Consider the following 15,950-nt stretch of genomic DNA (forward strand, 5'->3'; position numbering starts at 1 on the left):
CCATTGATGGTGCCTTTCCAGATGTGTCAGCTGCCTATGGCAGAGGCACTAATGCATCAGAGAGGCAAGCTATTGAACTGCGCTGAACGGTCCCCCTCTCTTCAAATCTTTTGACAATTTCCTGATCTGTAGAAGGGATTCTGAGATGTGCTGCAGCCATCCAACTCAAAGTTACAGTACCTCATTTTTCCATAAAGAGGCAACGTTTTTAGGTGTCAACACTGATATGTTTATTATGTTCCACTGTGAATAAATCATGAGTTTATGAGATTGCAAATCATTGTTTCATTTCTAGTTCAACCAATGTCTTTGTGGGGCTGACATTTTCTTCTGCTGCTCCTGTGAGTTTAACTCTGTTTCTTATTTTGTTAACGGAGCACCAGCCTTGTGTAGAACAGCATTCATTGTGAATATCAGGCTACTTTTAACCTGCTGCTCCAACACCCACAGCTATTGATGCTGCTTCTGCTCTGAAAAGATTCGGTCCAAAGACAGCACCACAAACACACCTACTCTATTTTTTATATATTGATTAGATATGAATAAAACTCAGTTTCTTATATTTTACCGTACAGCTGCATTAATTATTAATCTTTTTATGCCTGCCATGCTGTGACATAACCATGTATATATGTTGCCCAGTGCAGAACTGCAAATTGCCCATGTCTGTGTGTGTTTGTTGGTTTGTCTGTTAGCAAAATATCTCATGAGCACCTGAACAAATTTAAGTGAAACTTGTCGGAAGTGAACCCTGGATGTGCATCTACAACTGATTAACTTTTAGAGTCAAACCAATTCAAGACGGCTGCCCCAGCTAATCTACATTAGCCAACACACACACACAAAAGCTATAATTCAGTCAATTTTACAGATATGGAGGTAAAATCCGTCTCGGTAGTAGCTGAGAATCGTTCACAAGACATACTCTGGCGCATACTCTTGCATGAAATCATGCGTAACCTTAATTATAAGCTTTAACCAAAACTGCTACGGCTCCATTTCTCAACATAAGATGATTTTAGGTTAAAACTCTGGCATGAAAGGTGGTGGGATTAATAAGAGTTTTAAGAGTTCAATTAAATAATTCAGCTTTGAAAATATATTTGCAACACCTTTGACAGAAACCTCCATTTTTTTTTTCTTTTCAGCTGAGCAGAGAGCAGCTCCTCCTCAGCAGCCACTGTTCGCTCCACGGTGACAACACCAACATCGGCCTTTTGCACACGAACAAGTACAAGTCTCTATAAGTAGAAGTATACAGCAAAGTGCATGGAAGGAAAAGTAGAAAAATACCTCCTAATTAGTTTCTGCAGCAACACGTTTGTTTTTGTTGATTTTTTCTTAGATTGAAAAAGTGAACGCTGAGTGAGACCAAGATATCAGTGAATAAATAAAATACAATGTCATACATTTACCTATAGGCAAGATACACAACTCTTAGAAAGGTGAAGACATTGTTCCAGTATATAGGTTGACCCCCCCCACCCCGCCGCTACCCCCGCATCCCCATCTCCTCCCGCTTTGCCACAGGAAATTTAAACAAATATTCAAAATATACAGAAAATATGGAAATATATTATATATAGATACATTTAGAGTAAGGAAGTAATGTTCAGGGCAGTTTGACCAGGTCCATGTTTTCCTCTTTCTTCTCTAAATGCTGATTGATCTGCCAGCATGTAGCGTCACTTTGCCTCCTCAGCATCGTGGGATTTCTGAGAACTCTGCAGCGCTCCTTAGGAAATTATGCTAACAAAAATAGATACTATGAATCCATCCCGCTGTCACTCAACAACATATTTCCATTTGAGTTATTAATTTGCGTTGTTAATTTTTTAGATCAAAAAATAGTTTTTGATTCTTCTTTGTGTGTGTGTGATTATTTTCTGTTGCATTTATTTTACTGAATTTTTATATATATATATATTTTTTGCATTTTTATCCCCAAAATACACTTTGAAAAGTCCTCCTGGTCGCATGTCAAGAAAAATATAGACCTCTGGTTGGCTCTGCTGTCTTCGGGTGGTGGACTTCCCTCTTGTCCAGCGGGACTGCAGGAGCACCTGTTGGTGACGGCATCGTTTGGAGCTCGGCGGGGAACACAATCCCGGCTGAAAGTGCACTCGTACAAGCTCAGCGCCAATGTGAGCCCGGCCCGTCGGCACTAGGGGAACACACGCCTCCGAGCGTTCTTACAGGAGGGGTTGAGGGAGGGAGGGAGTGGGAGGGGGAGTGCGGTGGGGGGGCAGGTGGAGGAGTTTCCGAAAACCCCAAGTTGGCCTCTCCTGTTCTTTCTTACCATCCAAGACTGGCCCAGGTTCCACAGCGAGGATTTCCTCTTTTACTGCTGAAGTTCTGTGTTTCTATTCCGCGCGTCTGGTCTGTTTAAAAGCCTTCTATATGACAGTAGGCCTCCAGACTGGAGAAGAGAATGTAGAGGAACCAGAGGCTGAAGAAGAACGCTGACGTGGCCAGTCTGTGTCTCCTGGGCCCGCCCAGCTCTCCCCCAATGTGGGCGCGGCGGCGGTAAAGCAGCACCGAGACAGCCAGGAAGGCGAAGATGGTGAAGAGCGTGACGGAGAAGGCCAGCGAGCCGGCCTCCACCACAAACGGCTTCCCTTTCATTTGCCAATAAATGGCCGCCACCGACCAGGCCATGCCGATTCCCAGGAAGACGTTGACGGCGTTGCTGCCGGTCACGTTCCCAATGGAGGCGTCCGCGTACGTGTCCTGGACCGCTGCCACCTTACTGGCAAAGGTGTCTGTGGAGGAAGAAGACATTAGACATCCAGAGGTGACCAGAGTAGGGCCACAGATAAACAAAAACCAAAAGCATATCAGAATTTCAGGACTTTTTAATCACAAAATCTTTGGTGTGGTAGTAGATGAAAACTGTCCACAACACATACTCTGAGCATAGCACAACGTGTGACATCTTTGCTTAAAACCTTAAAACCTTTGGTTTTGTGAACTGAATGTCCACAATATTACGCAAACGTCTGTGTGTGGAGCACAGATAGACCATGCTTATGCTTATGGTGCAGAGGCTGATTAATACATCTAGTCAGCCCAAAAGCTTACAACTTCAACTTACTCTTTTTAACTCAATGACAATAACAGCAAGAGTGGCTACACAATCCTTACACACAAAGGCAGAAAATGATCAAGTTTGGGCTGCATTTCAATATGTATTAACTGTAATATATGTTAAATATGTTAACTGTAATTATAGCAACTGATTTGTAGCACATTGCACCAAACGTATTGACACAATCAAACTGAAACAGGTTACCACAGTAACGTCAAACCAAACGTGATGAGTTTTGTGTATTATTTAAATAGCTCACATTGATGACTTTTCTTAGACACAAAATAAAAAAAGTCATTCCTTTTCAGTGAAGCCAGGAGATTTCTGGATGAAATCCTGCTCAGTGATTGTCTCAGCCAGTGTTCAAAAACAAACAAAAACACTCTGAAGACGATTCTTAATCAAGACCCCTTAAAGATACAAAATGGACACCAAATCCACTCTAAATAATCTTAAACAAAGATCTTGTGCGATCAGTTAGTGCTCAGAATATGTTAGGGGTCACGTTCTACTTCTACCACACCAAACATTCGCTCAGTATTGGAAAACTGATTAAATTAAAACCATTTTTGTGTTTTTTTTATAGGGTCGATTGGGTTTGGTGGCATCCCAGGGCTCACCTGGGACTGACGTCCCGAGGGCAACGAAAACCACAGCCGTGACTGAGTCCTTGAGGCCGATGGTGCAGCCGAAATGAGAGGCCAGGTCACCGATGACCGCTGTGAGCAGGCCGATGATGATGATGGAGATGACGAAGCAGGCCCAGCCGTTCATGTAGTCCGTGGGAGGAACACAGGCAAACAGGACCTTCCAGAAGACGGTTAGGAAGTGCATGACGTAGTCAAAACAGGACGGAAGCCGCTCTTCCCCCGTGTCGTCCTCGTCCTCATCTGTGAGACAGAGGGTTGAGACGTAATGGGATGACAGCACAGAGCGGATGGAAACGTAAGAGGATATTTGGACAAAGATAAAGAAAGGAGGGCGAAGAAAGGGTAAGTAAGCAAAACAAGAGCGTAAGTAGGGGAAAAGAGCAGTCGTATGGGGTGAGGAAACAAAAAGAATGGAGTAGGATGATGACAGATGACAAAGCAGTAAGTTGGGAACGAGAGGAATAAAAGGGGAAACAAAGGAGGTGTGTGTGGGGGGGGGGTGACAAAGAGGGAAATAAAGAGAACAACAATCACTTGAAATGGCATATTCACTTATTTCTCAGCATGACACATCCTTTTTACTTCAGCTGGAGGTTACATTTATGCATATTCAGCTCTAAATGTGCAATGAATACTTGCCAGCGCCAAAGGCCACAAAAACAGCTGCTTTGCTTGTCAATAAAAACGAACGCAACATAGATCATTTAAAAGTTTTTTGTACGCTTGCTGTTGAAAAAAAATAATTGGAAAGACTGCACAAGTTCATTTGATCCAAAACCAGTTCGAACCGCTGTGTTCTGCAGGGTTTTTAATCATCCAGCGACATGAAAAGATCTGAGGTTCAGTCGACACACTGAGGGGCTTCTCATCCTCTGTGTCCCTGCAGCAAACCCCAGAGACAGACAGGGACGCCGCCATGATTCAAAGTGTCAGGCCATGAGAGCGGCATGCATTTTTCAGCCAAAGATGGGTCATGAAAAAGTAAAGAGCATCACTAGATTAAATATTTCAGCAGCGAAGTGACAAACCAAGGCCTCTCTCTGTACATGATGGCTGTGACTGCGGCTGAAGAACGGATGCTGCTGCTCGCCATAATGGACGAGCCGCTTGTTTGGGTGCATGAGATTATTCCGAATTACGGCTTAAAGCTGACAAGACCTTCGAAAGAACAAAGACAACAATTTTGTTAGGGTGGCTGAAGTCATCGGTATCCAAAAATGTGTGGCTGGTGATATTTTGTTTCTTTGCAATCCTTGGTAAAGGAAAATGTGAAACTGTGCAGGTAGTTTATGCACACCCCTTGACCTTTGCCACATTTTGTCATAATACGAACAGAAATTTTCAAAACATTTTACTGGGATTTTATGTGACAGATCAACACAAAGTAGCTCCTAATTATCAAGTAGAAGGAAAATGATTCATGGTTTTCAGAATTTTAAAAAACGTTTTTTTTAAATAAAATCTGAAAAGTGTGGTGTGCGTTTGTATTCAGCCTCCCTGAATCAACCTCTTGTGTGACTTTCTCTGGTGTTCCAGCTGCAAGTCATTTGGTGTTGGTCTTTACCAACTTTGCATAGCTAGGGACTGAAATTTTTGCCCATTCTTCGTTGTAAAACAGCTGCAGCTCGGTCAGATTGGATGAAGAGCATCCAGGCAGCAATTTTCAAGTTTTGCCACAGATTCTCTGTTGGATTTAGGTCTGGACTTAGTCTGGTCCAGTCTAACACATGAATATGCCTTGATCTGACCCATTCCATTGTAGATCTGGCTGGATGTTTTTGTTTTGATCTGAACAGAACAAATTCTGCTGCATGTTTGTTGTGTCTCTTCATGGTGTAGAGGACAAAAAAGACTTTTTTTGCCACTTTTCCATAAAGGTCAGATTTGTGGAGTGCATGACAAATAGTTATCCTGTGATCCACCTTAGCTGTGGATCTCTGCAGCTTCTCCAGAGTTTAATGGGCTTTTTGGGGCTGCTTCTCAGATTAACACTCTCTTTGCCAGGCATGTCAGTTTAGGTGGACGGTCATGTCTTGGTAGGTTAGCAGTTGTGTCTCACTCTTTCCATTTTCATATGATGGTTTAAAGAGTGGCTCTGCTTGAGATATTATTTTATAACCTATCCCCACTTCTCAACAACTTCACTCTGACCTGTCTGTTGTGTTATTTGGTCTTCATGATGCTATTTGATCACTAATGTTTAGTAACGAACCTCTAAAGTTCACAGAACAACTGGATTTATACTACACACAGGTGGACTTTGTTTACTAAGTAGGTGATTTATGGATTTTAGTTCAGGGTGTCAGAGGAAAGGGGGTGAATACAAATGCATGCCACAACTTTCAGATCATTTTCCTTCCATCGATCAATTTTGGATCTCTTTGAGTTGGTCTGTCACGTAAAATACTTTAAAATTTGTGCTTGTAACACAACAAAATGTTGAATGAATCAAGCCACTATACATAAAAATGAAAGAAATTGTGTGATGTCAGAAAAATGCACATTTGGTTACACCCAGAATCTGAAACATGAACAGATAAATTCATTTCATCTGCAGTTAAATCTGATCAACAGGAGCAGTAACATTACCTGCACTGACTGTAATGGCCTCCATGAACTGCTCTCTCCAGGAGTTTGTCCCCACCACCAGAGCCAGATTGGTCTTCTTGATCAGCTTGTCCACAGTGCTCTACGTGTTACACATACCAACGTAAGAGTCATCAAGTCAATCTATTATTCATTCACAGATGAAATCCACCAAGCTCCTATTGAGAAATACAAAAACTTCACCACATGATGGCAGTGCCATCCAGTTCCAGGCAACACAAATGTCTGAAGCATGATAAGCTTCGCACCAGAGACAAACATGTCGGGAAAAAAATTGAGTTGAGGAGAATGGGAGATGCAAATGTTAAAATGCTATCTGTGTCGAAAAACAAATTTGTCGCAGATAAGCTGCTGAAGGAACATTTCTCACCTTAAACTCATATGATTCCTCAATGATGACTTCAAGCCTGGGATGCTCTCCCAGCACCGGTTTCCCCATTTCTGCAATCCGCTTGGCTTCCTCCTCGTCTGATGTAAGCTTCCTGTCTGGTACATCTGAGTGGACAGGGTTGGAGGGGCAAGAGGGGATTGCAAGATAAAAACAAATCAGTCAAATTAGGTGCACCTTCATCTGATTATTTTGTTGAGCTACACTTCAGAGCACACAGAGGATGCATCAGAGGGTTGTTGTTTACATCAGTTACATAGGTTACAGTGGGTTGCAAAAGTATTCATCCCTGCTGAAACTGTTTTGCCGTCTTGCAACCTGGAATTTATTTGGAATTTTAATTTTATTAAAAAGAATATTTAGACAAAAACAACAAACAAAAGTGCATCTCCATGATCTTGGTCCATCTAACCTGGACTTTTTGTCTGTTCTTCACGTTCCAGTGTCTCCAGCTCCTTCAGGTTGGACGGGTGCTGCTTGTGTCCAACAATCTTTAAATCAAACCAGAGATTCTCAGTTGGACTGAAGCCTTGGCTTTAACCGGACCATTCCAGGACCTTTAACTGGTTCTCCTTAAACCAGTGGAGTGTTTCTTCAGCAGACAGTTTAGGATCATTGTCCTGCTGGAAGCTGGACCTCTGTCCCAGTCTCAAATCTCTGGGAGATGCTCAAGTTCCTTTCAAGAGTTTCTCTGTATTTTGCTCCATCCATCTTTCCTTTATCTCTGACCAGTTTCCAAGTTCCTGCTGATGGAAAACATCCCCACAGTATGATGCTGCCACTACCATGCTTCACTTTAGGGATGGTGCTCTCAGCATGTTGATAGGTGGTAAGTTTGTCTCAGACGTGGTGTTGTTCTTTATGTTTGGTCTCATCTGACCACAGCACCTTCTTCCACATGTTTGAGCTTCCATGAAGCCCAGCTCCGAGCAGCTTTTAGTGGTCCTAAGGACAGATCCTCTCATTTCTCATCTTCTCGAGTATTTTCTATTACCCCAACCCTGATCAGTGCTTCTTGACAAATCTGTCTGACCTGTGACCGATGTGACAGGTTTAGATCATCAGGCACATAGATCCCCCACAGGAGGATCCTATTGAACTATTTATGTGGCTTCCGAAGGGAATGGTTGGAGCTTCACAGCAAAGCAGCTGAATACATACGAACATACCCCTTTTTACTTTTATAAAAATAATTTAAAACAAGATTTTTTTTTCCATATAACTTCATTAATCAGAAGTATAATTTGGAGAGTTATTACTTTTAATCAAATTAAAAATCCAATTAAACTCCTGGTTATAAAGCAACAAAATGGAAAGATTACCCAAATGAATACTTTCGCAAGGCACTGTATATATATATATATAAATATTTGCCGGGAGTCCAAACTTATCTTTAACAGGCATTCTTTGAGGGGCAAAAGGTCTTTAATAGTTTTCTTATCCAGAAATGTTGGACAAAAGTGTTGTCAGTTTTGATTGTGTGCATGCCAAGATATCTACTTTTCGAAGTTCCCACCTCCCAGTGTTCCCTGAATCATAATTTACTTTCTTCATAGTTGGTTGCTTAATGGAAAGGAACTACTCAGCAGCAGGTAGGGCTGTTTACTATAATAATGGTATTATTTTTTACATATTGAAACAACTTGCATTTTAATATCAGTGAGATGACAAACATTGCCTTTACATTTCTTTGCATTTACAACACATTACATAATTTCCACCCACAAGTGTACACTCACCTCTACCATATGAGTGACACAAACATAAGGATGTTTTAGTAACAAGACTGAAACTTTATCTGTTTTACGAGGCATGCACTGGCGAACCAATGGACACAGAGAGAAGTAGAGCAGCATGTTAACCTCCACAAGTTATTCCAGTGATATCAAAGTGGATCGGCAACAAGAGGACAAAAAAGAACATTGACTTACAACCCCTAAAACTTGTTGTGAAAAATGTAGCTGTTAGACCGTGGCTTTGGTTCACTGTCAGCTATAATGTGCTGTTAATCACAGAACAACAGCGTTATATTGCATTATTTTCACCTAATTAAACACAGAGCTGATGTTACGTTCACAGGGAAGCTGTAAAACAGCTGACAGCTGTCAGAGCACTGCTCAGCTGTGGAGGAGTTTTTCAGGTTAAAATCTTCAGTCTTTGCTCAGAAACTGAACTCTGTGACGCCACTAACGTTTTACTCCTTGATTTCTCTTATATCATGTCTGTTAGGTAACTAAGTTTATTAAGACATAACTCAACCAAAAAGTGTCTGAAATGGCTCTGAACCGTGTTATAAAAAAGCTAGCTCAGATGTCTGAATGTGTTGTCATTATTACAGAAACATCAGCAGACCTGCTGATGTCCTGTTTGTTCCTCACTGACAGCCCTCTGTGGGATTTCCATTCAGAACAGCTACATCTCTACTGCTGTACAACAGGGTTCCTCATGCAGGCCCCTTACAACAGTAGATTCACAATATCATGCAGAGTGGGTCATGGAAAATGAAAGAATGAAAATACCCCATTTCTGTTTGTGCTAATAAATGCTGCTATCTGCAAGTTGTATTCACAGACAAATTGTTCAGTGTATTATTATTTTCTGCCCACCTTTAGCAACCGGTGACTTTATTTGGGCTTTGTCATTTTCTGGTAAAATGAAAGATGTGAGAGTTTTTTTAATAGTGAGATCAGTTATGATAGATAAGATTTAAAAAATGATTAAAAATCTCAGTTATTAAAACCCATCAACCATCAAAGAAATCTAAATATCTAATGTGAACCAGCAGGACCAACGGGAGTGGGACCAAACTTCCCTGTTTTTAGTCCTGCCCCTCAACATAAATGAATGAGACGGTGCTTTGGTAAAAAAAAGAAACTCACCTCAGATCATTTTTTTCAGGTTTTGACTAGTTCTTACATTGCTTGGGAATGGTCAAAAATATATATTTTTCTAATAGCTGTAATTAGTCATTTCATGCTTTAAAGAAAGAATCATGAAACACCATGATAATGTGTGAGGAGTAGGCGGGGCCTAAACCCTGCTCTAGAGCACAGACTAGAGCACAGTTTATATATATAAGGTATTTTAATACGGGACAGCACCACATATGGTATGGTATTTCTGGTTTATTTGTAATTAAAGCAGAGCAGATAATAAAGACCGCATGAAATGGAACAAAGCTCAAAAGAGTAAGTCGATCTTGAATTGAGCAAAGTTCTTTTAAAGTCAGGATTGATTTCTGCATCTTCAAAGTTAAAACTAAGTTGGCTCAACTTTAAAGGCCACCCACTGACACACATTCAAGGTTTGTTTTATTTTATATTTTTCCAGAGTTTGTGGAAACCTCAGTCACTTCAGTTCATTCAACTGGCTATCAAACACGTGGTGAGAAAAAAGGCTTGACGAGGCTCTTGAGCCAACGGAACGCCACAAAGAGCTCCACAACATCAATCCCGTGCTTTCAGAGCCGATCAAGGAGGAGTGGTTGTGGATCCAAATGTCTCTCATCCTGCTTTTTGTGTGACACCCCCACTGAGCCACCTGGTGCACAGTCCTTGTCATCTTTTATAAGAGCCCAGAGTCCCAGCCTGATGCTCTTTGCTGACAACAGGCTTACCATTAAATATTAACGCTGCCATTAAGGATCACAGCCAAGTTCCCTGGATAGGAGGGCATGTCTGCAAGTGCACACACAAAGAGGAATACCCCCACCCCCCCACCCGCACACAAGCTTTGAAGTCAAATAAATTACACACCTAAAACAGTGTGTACCATCAAGTCCTGACAGGATTTATTTTGCTCATTTTAAAAATTTGATTATCCAGCCTCTCCCTTGCTCTGAATTGCACCGCTACATGACATAATTTCCTTCAAGAGGAAGGAGAACGTAATAATAATGCTACAATTACGTGCTGGTAATTACATTTCTAATTTCAAAACTGCAGGGTTTTTATCTTGACAGTCATCAGGGGTGCGTATATTAGTCATTGGACAGCATAATAAATGGACTTATGATTCATAGATTTGGTGATTAAGAGCAAATTCCATCATAATCTTAGCAGCAAAATGGCTGTATTGGTTTTCAACATGACAACAAAAGAGAAAGACAGTTTGCATGCTGCGTTATTAAATTTAATTTGTTAAATATGGATGAGGAATCATTATCAGCAGCAAACTACAACATCAGTTCTGAAGAAGTTGGGACATTGTGTAAAATGCAAATTAAAAATGCCAAAAAAAACCAAACCCCCCCCGTCCCATTAAATAATTTGATACAAATCATTTAATGATATTATGAACTGTAGATTATGGGATATTCAAAGTCTTAAATTGTTCCAGTGTTTTTAAATGCAATCAATCTTTAGTTCTGAGAGATTCAGCATCTCTAAAATGCTCTTTTTATACCCAGTCCTCTTACTGACCTGTTGCCAAATAATCTAATTAGTTGCAAAATACTCCTTCAGCTCATTTTTATTTGTGTCACTTACTTTTACAGCATTTTGTTGCCTCTTGAACAATGTTTTTGAGATGTGTTGCTGCCGTCAAATTTAAAATGATCTTTCTTTTGTTTCTTTTTTTCCACAAAGTGGCACAATTTCTTAGTTTAGTAGAGATTTGCAAAACATTGCATGCTGTCTTATTTACGTTTTATACAACATCCCAACATTCTCAGAATTGGAGTTGTATATCGTAATTTTGATTTCAAAGAATTTAAGGCCCAAAGTTAAACCACAGCACACTAACAGGGAGTGATGTTAGTGGGGATGCATTTGGAGAAGGGATAGACAACTTACCATCACCTAACAACAACAGGGCTGTGAGGGAAAGAGGGAGAGAGGGAAGAAAAAATGGAATGAGAAAACAGGAGGAATGAGCAAAGAAACATGGATAAAACTGAAAGATGGTCAGCAGGAAGAAAAAAAAGCAGCAGCCTTGAAGAATGGCAGCTTGACCATGAGCTCAATATGGAAATGATCACCTCACTGCATGAGAGAGGGGATGAATTTGAACCGTTTTATGAAAACGAGGTGCATCATAAGAAAAATGTTTGACAATAACAATAAAACAATGTTCTGCATAATATGCACACCAGTATCAATTATAATGCTACTTATCATTCCAGTTTTAAGTCATTAAACCAGACATTTGTTGCATCATTACTGAGATATAAAAATAAAAGGTATTTCAGGATTACATTCAAGCCCTCTTAAAGGTGAAAATATGATTCTAACAATGTGATCATTTGGAAAATCTCCAACGCTTAAAAAAATTAAAGGCCTAGCATTCCTTGAAGAAATGCACATCGCTCATCGCACATCTTATGCTAAGGAGGGACAGAGACACCAAACATAATTTTTGCTCAATATCTGTAAACTCGACTGGGTTACAACCAAATAAATACAGCTAAAATACATTTATTTATATAGCACACTTAAAAGCAACTACAGGTGGCCAAAGAACCAAATCTCTAAGAGAAGCAATGCAGGACCAAAAATAACACTTTCAGTTCTATTCTCATCGAATTTTTAGGAAGTTTGAAGCCATTCAAGGTTTTACCTCTGTGAGACAAACGGTGGTTTTAGTGAAAAAGAAAGATTGTGCTTCAACTGTAGGTAGATCTGATTGTTGTCTGCATAGGAATGAAAAGAGATATTAATTTTTCTAAAGACTGAGCCTAAGGGGAACATGTGAATGTAAAATCAAATGGGTCCAAGAATAGAACCTTGGGGAACTCCACATGTGAGGGGGAAACAGAACAGGTGGATATAATATGAGATCATCTGGCAGATTGCTCACAAGAGGAACTAAACTAGTTTCGTGGCTTCTTAAGGTAACAATTGAAGCTTCACAGCAAAGGGGCTGAATACATACAAACAAACTGTTTTACAAGTTTTTTCTCATTTAACGCAATTAATCTGAGGTTTAGCATGATTTTGTTTTCAATGAAAATAAAAATCCCATTAAATTACAGCTTTTAAGGCAACAAATCAAAGATTTGACATGCCAGTCAGTCTTTAGAAGAAGTAAGATGCTAACTATGCTACAAGCTTGTTGAAAAAACATATTTGTCTAAAAAGATATTAGAAAAACAGTCCATAAATCAACAAAGTTAGAAACATACAAACAAACCAGAGCTATTCATTCTCTAACTGAGAATAAACAGCACATGTTGTCAATTTTTATTTTCCAAGGGATGTTTTAACTAAGTCAGTAGGGCTCTCTAGGAAAAAAAAACCCCTGCACACACCTGTTTTAAACTTTTATTGTTTGAATATAATCCCAGTGTCAGAGAGAGTTACCCATTCTTTTTGTTTATTTCTTTGTGATTGCCATTGTTTTCTCTCCTTATGGGACTTCTTACCCAGAAAAAGTGTACCTATCATGTCTTTTCATACCTTGATGGGTTTTAATGGAAGTTTTCTCTATTTAGTGAGTTGAAGCCTGGATAGCAGTGTTTCTTACCCCAGTAAAGCCTTAGAGCTTCTCCTCACTTTGAATAAAAGCACCAACTAAATGAGTCAATGCAATGTAGAAAACATTGCATTGCATTCTACAGATTCATCGTCACTGGAGTATTAAATTGGAATTAGTTGAGTCACTTTAGCTGTTTAGTAATTAGCCAACAAGGGAAAGGATTGCCTTGAAGAGTCTGAGTCTGAACTGATATTTAGCTGAATAAAATGCACAGATGTTGACGTATCTCTATGTTGACCTGTCTCTAGTGTGCGGTGCCACTTTAGTGACACCGCACACTAGCTCGCGTGCTCACGGCAAAGTGCAAAGCGTGATGAAATGAAGTGAAATAATAATAAAAAAGTTTAATTAAAGTAACAGCATTCCTTAAAGGAATGCCTGTCATCCGCTGCCTTTCATGCCAGAGATTTAAACTGAAATAAACTTAAGTTGAGAAGGGACAGAGTTTTAGCTGTTTTGTATCAATTAACTGTGACAGCCATTTTTTATTGGGTCGACTCCAAAAGTTAATCACTTGTAGATGGACATCCAAAGATTCCTTTCTGAGAGTTTTATTAAGATCTGTTTGTTAGTTCATGAGATATTTTGCTGACAGACAGTGTTGATGGCAACAGTTATTGCCAATGTTTTAAATAAAAATGCCACACAATATGTAGTGTCCAAGGGGAGGACACTCAGCCACTACTACACCAAATTTTAACTCAATATCTGAAAAACTGTTGGAGTTATAACCATTTTTGTGTTTCATAAGGTCAGTTGGCTGCGGCGGCCATCTTGAATGATTGACTCCAAAAGTTAATCACTTGTAGATGCACATCCAGTAATTACTTTCTGAGAATTTTACTCACATCTGTCCATCATGAGGAATTTTGCTAATGGCACAGACAAGCAAACACACAGACACGGGCAAAAACGATCTTGCTTTCGGCAGCAGGTGATAAAAGTTAATCCATTGAGAACAATTATAACATGACAGTGTGAAAGTAGAGATAAGAAACCATTCCCAGAGATTTACATAGTTAGCTCCTGCTTTTGACATCATCATCTTCATCATTTGTCCTTCCATCCGTAAAACAAAGTCAAAATGTCCACATTCTCAAAAGGATCAGAGAGTTTAGATGACAAGGCAAAGCTGTTTGCATCTTCAGTGAATTGATCGGCTCCTTTTTTAAAGCTCTTTTACAGACATGTGATGCTAATTGACCTGTTTGTTTTTGGAGTTAGCTTGTCACCTTCCTAAATCAAATGCAGTCCACAGTTTGTCTTCATTACTAGCTAAGTGCATTAATTGCTGTGGGCAACTGGCTTCTCTCTCATGAGGCTCTTTCACAAAACAGTTCTGCAAAATGGCCGCAAAAGCCAGTCTGTCTTTATGCTGCCTCATGACCGATCATAAATCAGCGATGGAGCCGGCCACGTCCCGCACAGATGTGAGCTTTCAGAAATGAAGTGAGTGATGTAGTACCAAAGAGGCGTGGAGCAGAACTTATTTAAAGTGTGACCGACGTCTCCCTAGCATCAGTTTCAAAACATGACGAATTAACTCAGTTTAGCGATTGTCTTTGTGGGTTATGTTTTAAACTAAATTGAGAATAAACAGCATGAGTCAAATGAAGACAGCAAAGAGTGAATATACTCAGGATGCATTCATTTGTCAGTAATAATGTTTTTTATCTGCAGTTTGTCAAAGTTTAACAAGAGATCATCTAACAAAAAAAAAGAAAAGCTGTTCATTTAATTAATTGAGAATTAAACCAATAATTAAATATATAAAAACCAACATATTTGTTGAAATAATAAAAGCCAAACACTCCAAAACAACACACAGTCCTGGCTTCAGGACACACTAACTTCATGGTGATGGAGTGAACACAATTCAGCCTGATTATTAGTTGAATGTGCTTTCTTCTACTTTATTATCGCCCACCGCCAAAGGCAAAGGTAAAGTGATAGTGGTTTTGCTTGTCTCTGTGCGTATGTGCGTGTGAATTCAAGATGGTCACCACAGCAAAGCAATCTTAGAAAACACAAAAATGGTTATAACTCAGCCAATATTGCAGATACTGAGCTAAAACATGTTGTGGCAGCAGCTGAGAGTAAATCACAACACATACAGTACTTTAAAGGACTAACAGATCGTGGGAGATATCAACATATTGCATGAGATTAAACATAATCAACCGTATTTTCAAGGTTTCACCAAAACAACTTCAACTTTGTCATTTCTCGACATAAAATGGTCTTAGTTTATAACTCTAGCATAAATAATGGAATCCTTCAAACACTGCTGGGCCTTTAATTCTACTGAGTGGCTGAAGTAAAGAAACATGTCCTACACAATTAGCTGGACTCGACAGGTTGTAAATTAAGGCAAGCAGAATTAGGAAACTGTGCAGAAACTAGGACTTTAGCTAATTTCAGTGCACTTCAATCTGCAACAAAAGTCCCAGGTCTATTCCTAAATTCTCATATAAAATATCTATTCATTATGTAACTTTTCTTTTCATTTTTAATAAATGAAAAAAAAAAAATTTATGGAAAAAGGCAAATCATAACATAACAAATTACTTTCCAGATGCACTGTGCGTGTGTAAATAAAATTCCCTTCTCACCCTCCGCGGGTGGTCTTTGTTTCATCCTCTGAGCTCGGGTCCTCTACCAGAGGCCTGGGAGCTTGAGGGTTCTGCGCAGTATCTTGGCTGTGCCTAGAACTGCACATTTCTGGACTGAGATGTCTGATGTT

At 39.8% G+C, this 15,950-nt stretch overlaps 1 protein-coding gene across 3 annotated transcripts in view; it reads right to left on the reverse strand.

The window, feature by feature from the left end:
- Positions 1-1,141: 1,141 nt before the first annotated feature.
- Positions 1,142-15,950, reverse strand: part of slc8a3 (solute carrier family 8 member 3) — a 138,414-nt gene continuing 123,605 nt past the window's right edge. For 2 of the 3 annotated variants that reach the window (XM_017415824.3, XM_037977834.1), the window contains 4 exons: positions 6,716-6,840; positions 6,328-6,427; positions 3,709-3,978; positions 1,142-2,762 (listed from right to left, as the gene is read on the reverse strand). In XM_017415824.3, the coding sequence (XP_017271313.1) occupies positions 2,386-2,762; positions 3,709-3,978; positions 6,328-6,427; positions 6,716-6,840 (872 nt within the window). In that variant the 3' untranslated portion in view covers positions 1,142-2,385. Of the gene's footprint in view, positions 2,763-3,708; positions 3,979-6,327; positions 6,428-6,715; positions 6,841-11,526; positions 11,548-15,950 lie in introns of all 3 variants that reach the window. The other variant, XM_017415815.3, reaches the window with a different exon arrangement.

The sequence above is a fragment of the Kryptolebias marmoratus genome, linkage group LG10 (assembly GCF_001649575.2).
Source record: "Kryptolebias marmoratus isolate JLee-2015 linkage group LG10, ASM164957v2, whole genome shotgun sequence".
NCBI classification, from domain to species: domain Eukaryota; kingdom Metazoa; phylum Chordata; class Actinopteri; order Cyprinodontiformes; family Rivulidae; genus Kryptolebias; species Kryptolebias marmoratus.